At 29.2% G+C, this 19,100-nt stretch overlaps 1 protein-coding gene across 4 annotated transcripts in view; it reads left to right on the forward strand.

Annotated features, from left to right (window-relative positions):
- Window positions 1-19,100, forward strand: part of LOC142323283 (uncharacterized) — a 309,143-nt gene that overhangs the window by 225,252 nt on the left and 64,791 nt on the right. For all 4 annotated transcript variants that reach the window (XR_012756071.1, XR_012756070.1, XM_075362730.1 and 1 more), the window contains 5 exons: window positions 4,240-4,507; window positions 6,274-6,505; window positions 11,814-12,094; window positions 15,324-15,574; window positions 18,470-18,763. Coding sequence is in view for 2 of the 4 variants with exons in the window: in XM_075362730.1 (XP_075218845.1) it covers window positions 4,240-4,507; window positions 6,274-6,505; window positions 11,814-12,094; window positions 15,324-15,574; window positions 18,470-18,763 (1,326 nt within the window). In the remaining 2 variants the exon portion in view is untranslated. The remainder of the gene's footprint in view (window positions 1-4,239; window positions 4,508-6,273; window positions 6,506-11,813; window positions 12,095-15,323; window positions 15,575-18,469; window positions 18,764-19,100) is intronic.

Genomic DNA, 19,100 nt, shown 5'->3' on the forward strand with positions numbered 1-19,100 from the left:
TTCCTTCTACTATTAATCTGAGGCCTAAAATTGCTTCCCTTGTCCCTATACTTTTCCTGAAACCAAATTTGTCTTCTCCTAACACTTCTTCCACTCTCCTCTCAATTCTTCTGTATAGAATTCTAGTTAAGATTTTTGATGCATGACTAGTTAAACTAATTGTTCTGTATTCTTCACATTTATCTGCCCCTGCTTTCTTTGGTATCATGACTATAACACTTTTTTTGAAATTCCCCTTTTTCATAAATATTACACACCAGTTTGTATAATCTATCAATCGCTTCCTCACCTGCACTGCGCAGTAATTCTACAGGCATTCCGTCTATTCCAGCAGCCTTTCTGCCATTTAAATCTTTTAATGCTCTCTTAAATTCAGATCTCAGTATTGTTTCTCCCATTTCATCCTCCTCAACTTCCTCTTCTTCCTCTATAACACCATTTTCTAATTCATTTTCTCCGTATAACTCTTCAATATATTCCACCCATCTATCAACTTTACCTTTCGTATTATATATTGGTGTACCATCTTTGTTTAACACTTTATTTGATTTTAATTTATGTACCCCAAAATTTTCCTTAACTTTCCCGTATGCTCCGTCTATTTTACCAATGTTCATTTCTCTTCCACTTCTGAACACTTTTCTTTAATCCACTCTTCTTTCGCCAGTTTGCACTTCCACTTCCTGTTTATATCATTTCATAATTGCCGATAGTTCCTTTTACTTTCTTCATCACTAGCATTCTTATATTTTCTACGTTCATCCATCAGCTGCAATATATCGTCTGAAACCCAAGGTTTTCTACCAGTTCTCTTTACTCTGCCTAAGTTTGTTTCTGCTGATTTAAGAATTTCCTTTTTAACATTCTCCCATTCTTCTTCTACATTTTCTACCTTATCTTTTTTACTCAGACCTCTTGCGATGTCCTCCTCAAAAATCTTCTTTACCTCCTCTTCCTCAAGCTTCTCTAAATTCCACCGATTCATCTGACACCTTTTCTTCAGGTTTTTAAACCCCAATCTACATTTCATTATCACCAAATTATGGTCGCTATCAATGTCTGCACCAGGGTAAGTTTTGCAGTCAACGAGTTAATTTCTAAATCTTTGCTTAACCATGATATAATCTATCTGATACCTTGCAGTATCGCCTGGCTTTTTCCAAGTGTATATTCTTCTATTATGATTTTTAAATTGGGTGTTGGCAATTACTAAATTATACTTCGTGCAAAACTCTATAAGTCGGTCCCCTCTTTCATTCCTTTTGCCCAGCCCGTATTCACCCACTATAGTTCCTTCCTTTCCTTTTCCAATGCTTGCATTCCAATCTCCAACTATTATTAAATTTTCATCTCCTTTTATGTGTTTAATTTCTTCATCAATATCATCATATACACACTCTACCTCATCATCATCATGGGCGCTTGTAGGCATATAGACGTTAACAATCGTTGTCGGTTTAGGTTTTGATTTTATCCTTATTACAATGATTCTAAGTGTGAATCACACATTCTAAGTGTCAATCATATGCTCTTTAAATTGTTAAATCATTGAATAATGTTGATTTTAAAGCAAGCCGTGGACGGATAACACGATTTTTTGCACGAAATGATTTGTCAGTAAGACGAGACAACCATTTCTCAACGACTTCCAGACACTTATGAACAAAAATATTACATTTTCACAAATACATAATAAATCTTAGAAAAGATAAAGGTGTGTATGGCAAAAACGATCAGGAGATTTACTTAATAAAAAAAATACCGGTATGCTAGTAATGGATAATTATCGGGGGCATACGAGTGATAAAATGAAAGACATTTTAATAAAGGGTATGACAGACCAAATAATAATTCCAGGCGGATTGACATCTCTATTGCGACCACTAGAAGTCTGCATTAATAAACCAATCAAATTTGCATTAAAACAACTGTACAGTAAATGAATGGCTGATGAAAATTTCTTTCTCACGCCTTACAGGAAGAATTAAACACCCAGATTTTAACTAGATTTGTGTTTGGATAAAAGATGCTTGGAAAGGTATTTCCACAGAATTAGTAAGGAAATGTTTTAAAAATGCGGAATATGTAATGAACTTGATTGTAGTGTAGAAGACGATCACCTTTGGCAGAGCGACATGGAGACTACTCTTCTACAGACATTGACAGTGACAGTGATTAATTAAAAATAAAATCCCATATTAAAAAGTGTATTGAAATGATCCTTTTCAACATGATACTTTCCTTTCGTTTTACTGGCCTACTGATTCTGAACTAAACTAGTATTTACGGTAATTAATTATTAATGTAATATTAATATTGTAATTTAAAAGAACAAATAACATGCTTTACTTTCTGAATATTTTTGTATTTACCTATTTTTTTATCATATCTGTTGTACTTTAAAATACCGGTATATACTCGATTTTTTTTTTTAAATTTCTGGTCCGGAAAATCGTGGTGCGGGGCTTATTTGGGGGCAGGGGCTAGTCGAATAAATACGGTATTTTTTTGAAAAAAATCAGTTTTAATGCAAACTCAGTTTACATTATATTACTATTAAGCTACTTGTTAGTGTGATCAGTTTCCATAAACTTACAAAAGTAGTTTTTGGCAAGCAGCCAAATAAGAGAGGTTTTTTTATATTAATATAGAAAATGTCAAAAATTGTAAAATTTACATGTATTATTTAAAAAAAGGATACTTGTGCATTAACAGTGAGGCATTCATTTTTTTCTAAAAGTAGGGTGTATGATGAATGCTCCCACAACAATAGCATTTGCTGACAGAAATGGGTAATGATCCATTTTAAAGATTTGGATCAGTTTGGATAATAGTGTTTTTACACCATTTCAATTTTTTTTTATTAGTAATTTTACTGGGAGCAACTGGTTCCTTTATTATTATTTATCTCCTTTCGTTAAAGGGTTATTTCCTAGATAATCCTTTCATCCCTGTGCTATTAATGACTTCCAGATGCCATTAGTCAAGGAATATCATAAGTAAATCTCAGAATTATTTATCTACTAAGGTAACTAACAAGAGTTGTCGTACAAGATATTTAAGGAAAAGATTGGCCTCCTATTAATGTTGATGTATAAGAAAAATTACTTTGATACTTATAAAATCATAAATTCATATAAAATTATAAACCATAATACCTTATATTAATTAGCTCAGTTATTGTAACAAAGTCAGAAAAATTGTTTTTTTTTTAAATAAAAAAAATTAACAGATTTGTATGTGATGATAAAAATAATTGATTTAATGATTAAAAATAAATGAAACATATTAAAAAAAGCAAAAATTAACATTTCACATCTTTTAAATGCCAAAAAGTATTTAAATTTCAAATAATTACAAAATTTCAAAGATTTAATTACATAAGAAATATATTTTTAAAAATTTGTAAAATATACCAAACACTTTTTTTGATATTCAATCAAAAATGACAAATACTGATTTATTCATTAAAGCAATCCAAATTACTGTAATGTGTTTTGTCCTGAGATGTAATTTGTTAAAATTAGAAAATCATTTTCTGATTCTATAAAATTATCAATATCCTGGCATTTTTGAGTGCAGTATAATAGGTTTTCAATGACATCCATTGCATTGCATTAAATGGATTAATTAATTTAATAAATTATTTATAAAATTGATATATGAAGGAATTATTATTATTTATTAAACTTTTTTTATTAATTTAAATATACAGACTTTGCATTACTAAAATGTTTGTTAATGTATTTTACAAACACATCAATAATTTTAGAAATAGTTTTATTCTAATAATTGTCAAGATTTTCTGTAGTCTTAAATGTATGTCTACAATAGTTGAAAGCGAAGTGAGATATACAAAAAAATTCACCCTTGGACAATTCTAAAAATTTTCACTACCTATCACTGGCCTACAGAGTCACAGGTAGTTAACATTAGTTTTTTTTTTTAAACTAATGAGAATTCTGAATCATAGTTGATTTTTGTCTTATACTAGTGAGACAAAAATTATTATGAAAAATGTAAGAGCCTTGCTAGGAATTATACTCCACATCATCTGGTTATGAAGCTAGCATATTAGCACTTAAAATAAGCTTTGTCTGAAATAATAGAAGAGTTCATCAACTTCATAGAAATTTTATTACCATAAGGGTGATTTCTTTATTAGTGTAAATATGCAAAAAAAACACTATCTGATAAGTTTACTTTTGTTAGGTCTGCTTATCTTTTATCTGTTTATAGGATTTAAACATAATTGTGCCTCGTGAGGCAGTACTAAAAGCTGCAAGAGGAAATAATGACATCAGAATCCAGTTTATTTCATTTAACAATATGAAGTTATTTAGATCAAATATGGTAAATAAAAGTTCATATATTGAAACTGGAGGCCAAGTTTTGTCTGCATCTATAAAAAATACAACCATAGTTAATCTATCAGAACCTCTACTTTATAGTGTGCCGAATGTGTATGGACATCAAAGACAAATTTGTGTCTTCTGGGATGTAGAAAGTAAGTTTAAAGTAAAAAAAAAATACCTAAAAAATGACAGTATCTCATCATTAATGCTATTTCAAAAATTTTTTTCCAAGTCTTGAATATTGGACAATATCAGGATACTTAGTTAACAAAATAATGACAATTAGCCTGTAATTAAATTTTCTGACAGTAAAGATTAGAATTTTACTCTCTGTATTTATTTTTGTTTACTTGTATGCATAAACTATATACAAATTCCTTATTTATAATTATAAACCTACCAGTTGGGTAAATGGTTAGAAACGTTTTTGATCCCCTGTTATGAAATAGCTTCATGTTATGCTGCAGAACAAAAATCAAATTCTATTTAATTTATTTACTACATTTAATTGGATTTGAATGCTCTTTCTAGCAGTGTAATTAGGTCAGTGGGATTTAATTAACCATACAACCATAACATGTAGTCCCATCAGATTACACATCTGTTAAAATATAGTTGTTCCCTGTAAAAGGAAGGAATGCAGGACAACTTCCTCCCCCTTTACATTCCTGTCTACACTACTCATTAATATTTATCTTGACAAACAAGAACAAATTACTGCAGCTTTTTATGCATTTTTCTTTTTGTTATGTTATAAACAAAAAATGTTGATCTCTATTCATTTATATAGTTGATATTTTCGCGATTTTTTTTCTGTAAACATTTGTTTCTAATGTTTTTGTACAACTGAGCGATAAACTGAATAAGTTTTTTTAAGCAGACAGTTTAATTAAAACCCGAGAGAAAATTTATATGGTAACATTCAAAGTCACAGTAAAAGTAGTGCAACAGAAAACTGTGAAAACGTGTATATACATCAGTCTTATTCAAGAGCAGATCTCTTAGTAATTCTGACCCCAATTTAAGCAAACAAAACTGGCGAAACACAGTATTGATGAAATTGTTGGTAGAAATAATGTAAATGAAGAGCATGTTCCAGAAACATAAAACATCCGGAAAAACAGTGATTTTTTGTGACCAAAAAAAAAAATTATTCACTTTGGTTATACAAAATTAAAAAATACAAGCAAAAAAATAAAAATAAAAATTTAATTTAGTGGCAAGACAACTTTGAAAATAAAATTCAAATGAAAAACATGTAATTTTTTATTTTATTTTTGAAATTATTATTTATATTTTACAGAATTGAATTGTACTTATTCCTTACTTGAATGAATTATGTATCTTTGTAACAATTACATACACCACACGGAATTTTACTGACTCATTTATCTGAAATTTTGTGCTTAAAAAATGGAGTCTATCCCAAATTATTTCAGATAACATGGAATTTATTATAAATGAAAGTACACTTCCAAAAAAATGTTGATATAACAGTATTGTCATTTAAAGAATCGAATAAAATCACCAAAAAGATAAGAAAGGACATTTTATATATTTAAAAAGCGAATATTTTTTAAAATCATTAAGAAAATAGACTAGAATTCCATTTACTTTGTGTACACTAGAGTCACAAGTGGCAGAGGAACTCCACCAGTATTATTACTAGAAACTTGCAGATTGAGGAAAGAGATGAAAGACATTAGTCATGGTTAACTGGTTTATAATTAAAAAAAAGAAAGTACTAAGTCCTATAATAAAATAAAACCAAAACATTAAATACTGTTCATTATTTGAACAGGGAATTCTTAATGGTACATTTATGATATATTAATTTAATATTTTTATCATTTGTTTCTTCTAAAAATAATTAAATGAAATCTTTATTTTACAACAGTGATTTTTTTTCTTATTCAAGGTTCAGAGTGGTTAGTGAATGGTATAATAACAAATCAAACTGATGGTTGGATACACTGTCAGTCAACACATTTAACTGCATTTTCAGTATTATTAGATCCATCACCTGATGGTAACCAATTTAAATCACCTTATGCACAACATGAAGCAGCATTAAGTACTATTAGTTTGATTGGATCTTCACTTAGTATTATAGGATTATTGTTTACAGTACTTACTTATGCAATATTCAGGTAAATTATTTTACTATCACTAGTTAAATAACTTAGCTTACTTGAATTATGTTAGCCATTGTTAAATAAATATATTTTTGTAAAAAAGAATTATTTATTAATAAACTAATTCTAAATAAAAAATTTTCAACTTCTTTTTTATATGTTAATTTTTTTTAGAAGTTAAGTATCTGTTTAAAGTTAAAACAAAAAATTTAACCAAATGATGTGACAGGCTTGTTAATGAGATTAGTTTCTGAACAGTGAGAAATTGATATATTTGCTCACACAAGTTGATTGAATATTGGCACATTTCAGTATAACTGCATTAAAATCACTCTGTAAATGATTACTTGGCATTCCTATCCTCCACTTTCTTCTAATTAAAACATTTGAAGCACAAAATGCTATTAAGAAATGAGATCAGAAAGAACAATCAGCCCCAATAATCTACTATTACACATTCTCTTAAGGGGGTAGCAAAATATTTGCTGAACCATTTACTGTAATTTTTAATTTGGGCTTACAAGCTAATAAATTCCCAAGTCTGCGAAAGCTGATTAATCGAATTCAGATAACTATTCATAGTTTATAGCTAATATACACAAATAAAAACCACTTACCAACAATTGAATTCAAGGTGTTCAAACACTTTCGGAATTAAATTCCATCTTCAGGAACTCTCATATTCATGTTATTTATAATATTAATTAAAACTTCACTTGTATAAAATCGTGGTATTTGCTTTAAACATAACAGTTGGTCATCATGTATTTTAAAATTGTCAACATAATGTCCTGTCAATTTGGTGGTCTCAACTTTTCAGTTGGGACAGTTGAACAGTAACAGCACCGTATAATATATTTGAGTATATTATTTACAGATGATTATATTTTTATGTCAAATTGTATATCAGCATTCAATACTTAAATTTCAATAATGCTTTAAATTAAAGCATTTCAATAATGCTTCAAATTTAATTGACTTTGTACATTATACAATTATCAGACCATATACTGCCCAAGTTGATATCATTTACACCAAACTTCACAAAAAGTTTCAATAAACAGGATCAAACTACTCTGATAATGAAAATTCAAGCATTGGGAACAGGTTGTGATTATTGATTCTGTTAAAATCATATCTTTCCAGTAGAAACAGGTAACATTTTATTACTTTTCATACCAATAAAAGTTATTGAAACTATCAAGTATTATTAACCCACAATCAATTGCACAACTACGTCACACTGTTACTAGTGCGTTAGGTAAAATCTAACATGCGGTAAAAATGAATAAAAACACATAATACAGTTAAAATTCATTATTTATTTTACATATAAAGTTAAAAAAATCATAAACTATAATATGCTTTAACATTTTAGCATATATAAACAAAAATTTATGCTAAAAAAATATTAGTGTAAAAAAAGAAAAGCATGTCATTTTTAAAAAAATTATAATAAAAGGAATTGCCTTGCAAATTTATACAGTTCTGCATGTATTATTAGCATGGGAATATTATGAAAACTATTTACACTCACATTTAATATCTCACAAGCATCTAGGCACAATATCTAGTTGGAATCTTTTGGAAGAACTGCAGCAGCTGCCCCCCTGCACCCTAGAAGCAAGTCAGTACTGTAGATGCAGTATGCTCCTTACAAACTGCGTGATTACAACCACCACATCTGGCTTGCATGAACTTGTTCTTTGTACCGGGCAGTAAACACATCGGATCTTTGGGCCTGCTTCTCGAGGAGGTTCCGGTAATGGAAGGATTCCCACAATTTTGATTTTGATCTTTTGTTGTAGTGAAACCGACAAATTCAGCAATGATGATTGTCTTGTCATGTGAGGGAGCACAAGAGCCCTAGCCAGTTCAGTCAAGTATTTTTGTTGTGGTATTTGTGTTAGTCTTTAGGATTACCTTACTGTTTATGGCCCCAATGTTCAACAAAGAACGAGATACTGTAAATAGCCATCTGTTGCTTATCCTAATAACACAGTATTCATTTTTCATTCTATTGACCACATATGCAGCCCCTTTGGTAAGGCTATAGAATGTGATGAGTTGTGGGTTTTGTTGATCACCAGTTTTCTCATCAATCAAGCGATTGTTGAAGCAACCAAGACATTTTTTCCTTTTCTGGTATGTAGGAGGTCAGCATACAATTACTGGGGGTTTCTGGAGTAAGTAAACATTGAACTATGTACTGGATGCTGACTTAAGTTACCATCGAGTTCTAATGGCAACTGACACTTATTTTTAGCCAAAGAACCTACTACAGTTAGCTTCTGATTTAATTAAAGACCATTTTACCAGTAGAATGTCCATAAAATAATTATCCATTGTAACATTTCTTTCAGAGTGGTCGATAGGCTTCATCAAACATTTTACAACACTAACTACGTCATTGCCAATGTTATACTCTCCCTGCAGCTGCTTACCAGAATAAATTTCAAAATTGTTTGTAAAAAAATTTCTTGCATCAACTAGTGTGTAAATCTTGATCCCATGTTTAAAAAGTTTTATTAGCAATGTATTGTCTAAGTTTGCATCTACCTCGAAATGCCTCTATCATTTTGTCAAGTGTTGTCAGTTTACCAACATTGTAAGTGTCCTGATACCTTTTTATAAACTCCTCAAAAAAAAGTTGCTATGTTATCTTTAGCTGCATGGATTTACCTTGCACTCTTTTTGTCAAATCTGATGGCTTGGACAAGTGTTTGGAAACGCCTTTTTGACACTGTTGCCACAAAGAAATTTGGAGCCGTGCCATTGTCTGCCCATATTTCATCTAAGTTCAATTGGTTAACTTTCTTGATACCAGCCAAATATATAACACAGAAAAAGGTGTGTATTTCATAAAAATCAGTTTGAGAGCAATCCCTATCACCCGTCGTATATTCCTGATTCATAACTAATAATTATTCATTTGTATAACGTACTATTTCATCCACTATATTGTCAGGAAAAAATAATTTCCATGAATCATAAACTGTCCTAGAATCATGTGCCATGGGATTGACTCTAGGCACTTTATTTATTATATTTTCTCTGCGAGTTCTTGATGATGGAGGCTAATGCACATTCCACTTGATAAATTCATCCCTTCCCATATAATAAATTCCTCAATTTAATGTATCAGGTGGAGGATTTACAGTTTGTGCCCAGTCATTTTGTTGTCAGGAAGAACTAGCTCTTGGTGAAATTGTGTTAGGTACATCTTTTAAATCAGACTGCTCAGAGTTGCTGTCATGATCATCAATTTCTGTTCGTCCATCCATTTCTGAAAGGTTGTTATAATTTTAAAGGGAAACGTTTTTCCTCTTGTTCCTTCTCTTCTAACCAACTCAAAATCTTCAGTTAGTTATTTCTGTTCATTGTTCACAATTATTCATAAAACTTGAAACATAAATGTCACACTACAGATAAAAAAAACAGTAAAAACAAATAAATAGAATATATAAACAAATAATTCATCCACCAGAAATCACTCATGTGGATACTCGTGTCATTAGATTCAGCCTAACAATGCCTAACAGCGCGAGTGATCAAGGGTTAAGAATGACGAGGTGAAGGAAACTATTTACATGCAAATTTTGATTTGCATGTAATAAAAATTGTTATTAAAGTATTTAAACACCTTTGATTCAATTTAAATCATATAGTTAGATTCATTACTAATACTTCTAGAAATTTTTCCTATAGCACTTCTTCAGTTAATTTTTGATATATACTTGTTCAGCCACCTTTGGAATATGAATCATATAGAATCTTTTTTCTAAAAATTAAAGATTGATTGAAAACATTCATTCTAGAATTTTAAAGACTTCCTTAGACAATAAATAACATATCCATTTAGAGTTTCTCACTGTATGCTATTAAAATAACAGTTTTATATTACAATTTATATCAGTAACTGATATTTTTACATCACATAAGAGACTCTCAGTTTGTTTAAAAAATAAAGTAATAAAACAAATTTGATAGTTCATTTATGTTTAAAAAAAAAAGTTGCTGAAAAAGTTAAATCTAAATATTTTCATTCTGACAAGTTTTTCACAGTGGTTCACTTCATGTTATCAGACCCAAATTGTTCAAAAGTAAAGATGCAAAATAATTGATGGTAAAAAAATAAAGATGGTAAAATAATTACATGGTTTATTTATGATTAACAATAGTTAACTCTTGCACTATTAGATTTCAATATTTGTGTCCTAACTGCATTAATTTCAAGCAGTTCTGTAAACTTGATAGCAGATCTTAAATTTATTTTTTGAATTAACTACAGTAAATCTTTTATTTCACATTTATTGTTATTACTTGTTTTTAATTTAAGCTGACTATCTAACAGTTTAATTTAGAGCTTTTCAAAGTGCTCCAACCAACTTGGTCGACCTATTTATTAAGATAGTCATTTATTAGTATTCAAAATGATAATTTATTGTGTGATTATTTTCACAATGCATTCGTATTTTAGTAATCTTAGTAATTTAGTAATCTTTCCACAGGGGTAGGAAACTGAGACTTCATACAGTATTGATAATGCTGAAACTAGGGAATTTACTGATTGTGAATCACTTATTTTAAATAAAGATAAGACCATACGAAACTGAATAACTGTTAACCAATAGTTTTACTTCCCTCCTCCTTTAAAAATATTTGAAAAATTAGTTTATAGTAAAATTACTGTTATTTTGGAACATTTACTGAGTAAAAATCAGATTGGCTTCCAGACTCAAAAAAGATTAACTAGACAGGCTTTATTTACCTTAGTCTCTAATAATAATAAATGCACAGGTCATCAACTGCTTCCATGTTCTGCAGTAGAGTTAAGGAATTTGAATGCATTGGTCATGACTTGCTCATATCTAAGATTAAGTTCTACAGACTCAGTTTAACTGAGAAGTGTTTTATAAAAACATACTTACAAAACAGATTTCAGCAAGTGAAACTGATGGACTCCAGAAGTAAATAACCTTATAAAACTAAGCAAATGCCTATAGTCAACTATTTTATATTAGCATTGTAACAATACTATGAAATATTTGATTTATCAGATTTTATGAACATCAGTTTTTTTGTATTATACTAAAACCTCTATTTGCAATGCTTTGATTCCTGTATATACTGCAAATACAGGAAACCACCATAATATAGGGGAAATGTGAAAAGCTGGACAGTAGTATATAAGCGTCTGATAAGGAATTCATCCCTTTAAAATTCAGAACAAACTTTTAAAATAATAATTTTGTAAAAGCTTGTAAGTATAGTAATCAAGATTATGTAATTTCTTAATAATGTAATATTCTTTCTGTTCTAGGTGCTTGAATCGTGATAAATCTGGTAAAATTCTTTTAAATTTATGTTTTTCATTATTATTAATGAATATTTCTTATTTGACATTATCATTAAAAGAACATATTCAGAATTACTTTGATCAAACAGATGTATGCATGTACGTTGCATTATCAACACATTACCTTGTTCTTACATCATTAGCATGGATGTTAGTTGAAGCAATTAATATGTATCAGTTATTAATTACTGTGTTTCCAACATCTAAGTCTAGATTCATGATGAAAAGGATGCTTTTTGCCTGGGGTAAGCTTATATTCATTTTCATTTTTACTTTTGATTTCAATAAAATTAAGATATTTGTTAAAATTTAAATCTTTAACCTTTTAACCTACTATGACAATTCATGTAATCACAGTTGATAAACTATAAGTGATTTTAGGGTGTCTCTCATACACCACTAAATAATAAAAAATATAATCACACACACATACTGATATTCAGTCTGTTTATAACCAGTATGCATTTGCATGAGACAAAACATAGAATAATTATTTTAAACTGTATTTTTGAACTGCTCACCCTTCTTAGCTTTATTCTTTTATCTCTTGTTGACGCATTTTAGACCCACTCCATTGTTAAAACTTATTGTACTCACTCAGTACATTAAGTTTTGATAATGGAGTGGTTCCGAAACACGTCAACAAGAGATAAAAGAATGAAGCTAAGAAAGGTGAGCAGTACTAAATACAGAAACTATAGTCATCTTTACAGAAAAGATAATAGTAGTTATTTTCTTAACAACAACAATTTTTTTTACATTTTTAACTATAAGATTTTATGATAAAAAAGGAATTATCATAGTTGTACAGTATTAGTTACTGAATTGTAACATATCACACTACTAGCAGTATTTTAGAGCCATTAGTTTGCTTCCAGAAGCTTAATTTTTATGGTTAATTACATTTATTTAATATTGTTAATTACTTATTTATATTTATTCAACATTGGAATAAATATACCTTATTTGTTGTACTTTGGATATTAGGTGAAAGATACATTAGCTCTGTTTGTTAAAACAAGTAAAATTCTGTTTCCTCAATATTGTAAGAGACAAAAATAAACATTCATTAGGTGAAAATTAAAACTAAACTGATTTAATACCACAATGATCACCTTACATTAAACAAGTGGAATGAATTAAAAGACTCTTAAATTGATGAAAGTGATTACTCTTAAATGTTTAGAAGGTATTATAACCTTACTTCCTCAGTTAGTAGTTATTTGCCAATATAAATGCCTTTACGTTATATTTTTCTTTAATCATGGAGTTAAGCAATTACCAACTAATATTTTGTAACTATATCTATAGAATGCAATGATTATTGTATGCAAATAAATTAAAATTCATATCCTAAGTAACTCTGTTCATTACATTTAATATCATCTGAAATAATCAAAACAAATCTAGTATTGGTAAATAATGTTTCGGTTTTTTTTTTTAATTGTAAACTTAAAAGATTAAAATTATTAGATATTTTATTATTTTGAACAGTAATAGCACAGGTCTGCATTGGTAAAAATGTTTGGAATTTATGTAGTGATTTCAATTAATCTTTTGACGCTGAAAAAGGGGAAAATATTTTAAAAATTCGTTATGTAAGGTTCTTTCACAATTTGTCATTTTTTGTTCTATCTATAGATGCTAGCCTATATAAAGGATCATTTTGTAAAACTGTCATAAATAATCAACAATCATAATTTTTTTATGTATGAAAATGCAAGAAGTTGATATTCTGAATAAAAATATAGTGGATTTATGATAAAGAGGTTAAAAGCAGTACTAAATCTATAAATAACTGTATATACAGCCACTTTTGTTAAGAAAGCATCAAGAGGGTGTGTCAATGCACCTGACTTTTGCTATATTTGTGGAAATTTTACTGTCATAAAACAACAAAGAAACATTACAGAATTTTGTATTATTATTATTATTTTGTTTATTTTGGTGTGAAATGAGGAGATGAAGACAAATCTTGGGTTCATAAGATTTCTTCAATATATGTTGAAGAGCTAGTGGTCACAAAAAAAAACAGTTTTTCTGCTTTGATGTGCCTATGGGTTGGAGAAAACCAACCAAACATAGCGTGATTGTTATTTTGTTCATACATAATATAGGGATTCAATTTAAAAAACAAAAAACAAATTTTTTTCTGAAATTTTCAATCAGCAATGAATTCTGTTCCTCATGGATCAGAAATACCTGTTTCACCACCAGAAAAATTAGATGATATATATGATGAAGAAATGGTATCACAGGCCTGTGCTAATGAAGTGGATGATGAAAATTATGATTATGATCATAGAAGTGATGAACAAAAACTGTTCAAGCAATCCAGATTAAATGATTTGGTGAGGGACCTAAACCTTCCTAAGGACATCACTGAACTTTTAGGCTTAAGGTTAAAGGAAAAAATTTGCTACATACTGGCACTAATTTTTACTGGTTTAGGAACACAGAAAAAAATTTTGTTCAATATTTTTTTCAAGAAGGTGCATTAGTTTACTGTAATGATGGTTAGTTTACCTGGACTCATGGAACAATTCCACATTGACAACAAGGTTTCTGAATGGAGACTCTTCACTGATTTGTTGAAAAGGAGTCTTAAGGCAGTTCTTCTGCACAGTGGAAGTAAGCACACTTCTTTACCAGTGAGGCATTCTGTTCATTTGAAAGAGTGTTATGAAAATCTTGAGTTAATTTAATTAAACTTCAGTATGAAGATAAAGAAAGGTTGGACAATTTGTGGCGATTTAAAGGTACTTTCTTTGTTAGTTGGACCACAAAGAGGTTATACCAAAAATACATGTTTTTTGTGCAAGTAGGATAGTCATGACAGAAAGCAGCACTATAATAAAAAAGAATGGCCACCAAGACAAAGCTTAAAAGTTGATGTAAAAAACACTGAAAAAAAAAGCTTGTCCACCAAGACATGAAAGAGCTGGATAGAAGATACCAAGGAGATGGAATGTGAGCATGATAGCTGACTACTGTTGGAAGTTAAAAAGAGATGACCTGCTACAAGACCACAGAAGAAAGGCACTGAAAGGAGCTTATCGAAACAAAAAAAAAGAAGATTTTGTAAGAATATAAATAGAATTTTACTGTATGTTTTCATTAGTTTAAAAGATATTTTAATGTAATTCAGTTTTTCATATCAGTGGTAAATAAATTCTAAATTTAATTAAAAATTGGTTTATATATGTTTAATAACATTTTGAAACCTTTTTGTGGAAAATCCTTTCATGATGGAGAAAGATTGATGTCATATTTAGATTCAGTGCCCATAAATACATAACAATCAGCTATCAGATTGAAAGAAAAGTTTTGTAGTTAAAAAACACAGGCCTGTGTATTGTACAAAAATTGTAGTTAAGACACATAAATTTGTTGAAAAAATCTGTTACTGGAACATGTAAGGAATAAAATATAAAGAAATCATTTAATATACGTTGTATTTTTATTTTCTTATAGGTGTACCTTTCTGTATTGTCAGTGGCACTGTGGCGTATACTGGATTCAATTATTATAAATCTTCGGATCCAGATGTTTGCCTTTTTTCTCCACAAAATCGCAATTTATATTATATTTCCTTCATAGCTCCTGCATGCGTAATCCTTTTTATTAATTTTATTGTATTTCTCAAAGTAAGTAGAGTACTCTGTCAGAGACGATCAATAGGGAGACATAACACGAAAAGTGAAGGAGGAATCACTGTTGCTCAGGTAAGATATAGTTTTCTTTAAATATTATTTTTCCATTTTTTGGACTCTGTTTATTTAATTTAAGTACACCTCAGATATCTTAAGTTTCAAAATGTATTAACATACAAATTCTATGCACATAATTAGCACAGTATTTAATAAAAATAAGTGGTTTACAGTTGTTTATCTTGTATGAGAGGCTGTGTTCTAGTCCATTCTGTAGTGAAATGTTTTAAAAATGTCATTATTGTCATTTACATTCCAATTTACTAATGCAATAATCTGTTTTCAGTTAGTTCATGTTTATTTTTTTAAATATATAAATTTTAAGAGGTGTCATCTACTATTATCTTTAGCCATTAGTAACTATCAACTGCATGTAGCGAAACTGCACCTAATGTTGTTTAATTTAGGTAATTTAGAGGAACAGGTTCATTAAAAGAGTCTCAAGCTGTTGCCATTTTATCCTTTATTACACTTTAGTTTTCAGAATGGTGTTCTCTGAGAAATTTCAGAAGTTTTGAAACTATTAATTTATAAAGAACACTCCCTCTTGTTCAGAACCCCATGAGCATGAACAAAAAAGTATTTCTGAAACAGACCACACGTGTTATAAAATACCTATATAATTCACCATTCAAAAGTAGAATTTAAAGTAAACCACTGACCACTCATAACACACAATTGATGGAAAATAATTTTGCATAATTATAGGCTGTATAATCAAGATAATAACAATAAGAATTCAAGGAGTTAAAAGTTTTTACCTATTTTCAATATTTTAATGCATACATTTATGAGAACATAAATAAATAAAAATTAATAATTTTTATTTAACTGATAGAAAAAACATTTACTATAACTATAGAGCAGACTTTACAAGAGCACCATCTCCATGTGAACTGACAGTCAGATTCTATCTCTACAGTAACTGGGCACTCATCAAGTGATGCTCAACTTATTACAAACATTTAGCCCTGAATTTTTCTTTTATTGGGAGTGTTTTTTTATCAAAATGATATTTTGTGACATAATGCCTAAAGGTTTTTTCAGTTTATTCCTGATTAGTCAATTTTACAGTGGTTGAAATGGACTGAGATAACAACCCAGAAGTTTTTTTTTAGATCACCAGCATTATGATAATTTTTTCACAGTTGATTTGTAATATAGTAAACATTTATCTTTTACCTGTAAGTAAATATTTTATGTAAATCATGTGTGTTGCATATTTTAAAATATGCTCAGTAAGAATTATTCAATATATGTTTGTTATAGCTATACACAAAAGGTCGTCATAAAAGAATATTGGAGTTTAAGACTTGAATTAAATAAAAACAAAAATAATTACAACTATATTTTTTTATTTGTCAAATTTTCTAACTCAAATAGTTTTGCTATATAATCAGTAAATTCATTATATATCCCCTTTGTTGCTCAGCAAATGTCTAATCGATATTCAGTTTCTGTCTATGCACAATGTAAGATATCTTCTGATATGGCTTTAATTGTTTTCTTAATTCTTCCTTTAAGCATTTTAGATCACACAAATTTTGCGAGTAAACAATGTTTTTAATGTATTCCCATAAGAAAACAAAAAGCTAACAAAGGGTTAGCTTTAGACTTCTTGGAGGCTAGGATATACAACCTTCTCAGCCTACCCACCATCTGCAAATTTTTCATTCAAAGCCTGGCATAAAAGTGAGTAGGTGCACAATCGTGTTCGAAATAAATTTGATATACATTTTCAAGATCATCTGGAAAGCAATGTAACATCATTAACGTATCATGATAAATTTTTCCATTACAGCCTTTTCATCAAAAAAGGTCCAATTACATGATTTTTCATTAAACCATACCAAACATTAACTTTAGGCATATTGCATGTTTCTCAGAAATTACATGTCAGTTTTCAGATTCCCATACTTATGAAACATGTCTATTGATACATCCATAACAGGTGAACAGTTCCATCTGCAAAAATTACATTTAAAAATGATTAGTTTTCACTAATCTTTTGAAAAAACTTTCAGCAGCAAACCAGGAATTTTTTTCTATATCATATGATTTTATTTCTTGCAGTAGCTGAATTTTTTATACATGCAAGTTCAACTTCTTATGTAGAACTTTTTGAATAATTGTTTTTAGAATTTATAACTCCAGGCTTCAATGAGTAATGGATCTATCAGAACTTCTGATCGCAGATTGTCTAATTTGTTCTACACCTTCTTCTGATATTAGTGGCTTCCAAGCAATTTCTGTTTGAGAACATTGAGAACAAATATTATTTATTTGAACTAATTGAACTAGCATTGTATATTGTTTTCATGCGATGTTACTTTTCAAATGCATGTTGGAATGCACATTTAACTAAAATTATTGACTGTAGTTTGACATGATGCAAAATACAATGTGCTTTTTCTTGGAACAGAGAACATAATAAACAAAGAAACACATCTCAGCAATAACGCAGAGACTGATGCAATAGTTAAAATGGCTGTTACACAATCTTTTTGGATGCAAGTTTTCAATGCTACAAATATAATTTCTCAAAATGTCCCTAATGCCTTGATTTGAGCTACTGAAATCCCACCTTTCTTTAATGATGACCTTGTATTATAGTAGCATAATTATAATTATAGATTTATCATTACAATGAATGAGAGCTATTTTGCATATATTTTCTATCAAAAAATTTTTTTTTAAATTGTTAACAGAATTAAAAAAGATCCTAATATTTTATTTGTATATTTTCCTTTATCAGGAGTATTACATTCTCATTATTTTTTACTGTCACTTTCATAGGTATAAACAGTTACAAAATTTTGACATCTAATAAGTTAATTTTTTCAATCTCAACTATTAATACATATTTCCTTTTCGCATCTAGTAAAAGATTTAATTTAATTAATTTTTCAGGTACGTGGAGCATTTGCAGTAATGACACTTTTAGGTATAACATGGATTGCTGGAGTCTTTGCTGTTGGGAAATTTCGTCTTGTATTCCAATATTTCTTCTGCATCACTAATCCTCTTCAAGGATTTATTATATGTTGTTTTCGCTGTATCCTGTATTCAGAGGCTCGAATTGCCTGGAGAACTCTACTTCAAACAGGAAGCTGCAAAAAATATAGAGGTCCTACTAGAGTCGGAGGTGAACCACTCTCTCACACCACCACAAGCTCTCAGCCATCAAGACATACAGACATGATGGTATGATACAAGGCAAGATGCTATGTGTTTTTTCTGATCCCAGATGTTGTTTCTAGCATCAACGACTGAGCTTGTGTGATAAAAACAGCTATTATTTTTTATTTATGTAGTTTTGTTATTATTTATGTTATATTGTTTATTTTATTTGTTTTAGTTTTTTGTTTTAATTTTATGTTATTATATCTGTGTAATTGTAAAATAGTCTAAAATATAGATTTATATTGATAAATTAAACACTAACCGTAAATATATAGTGTATTTTAGATAACATATATTATGAGTTGACTAATAATGTACTCTATAATTAATTATTAAATGTTTACCATAGATCTGTGTG

This window comes from Lycorma delicatula, chromosome 4 (genome assembly GCF_047948215.1).
Source record: "Lycorma delicatula isolate Av1 chromosome 4, ASM4794821v1, whole genome shotgun sequence".
Taxonomy (NCBI): domain Eukaryota; kingdom Metazoa; phylum Arthropoda; class Insecta; order Hemiptera; family Fulgoridae; genus Lycorma; species Lycorma delicatula.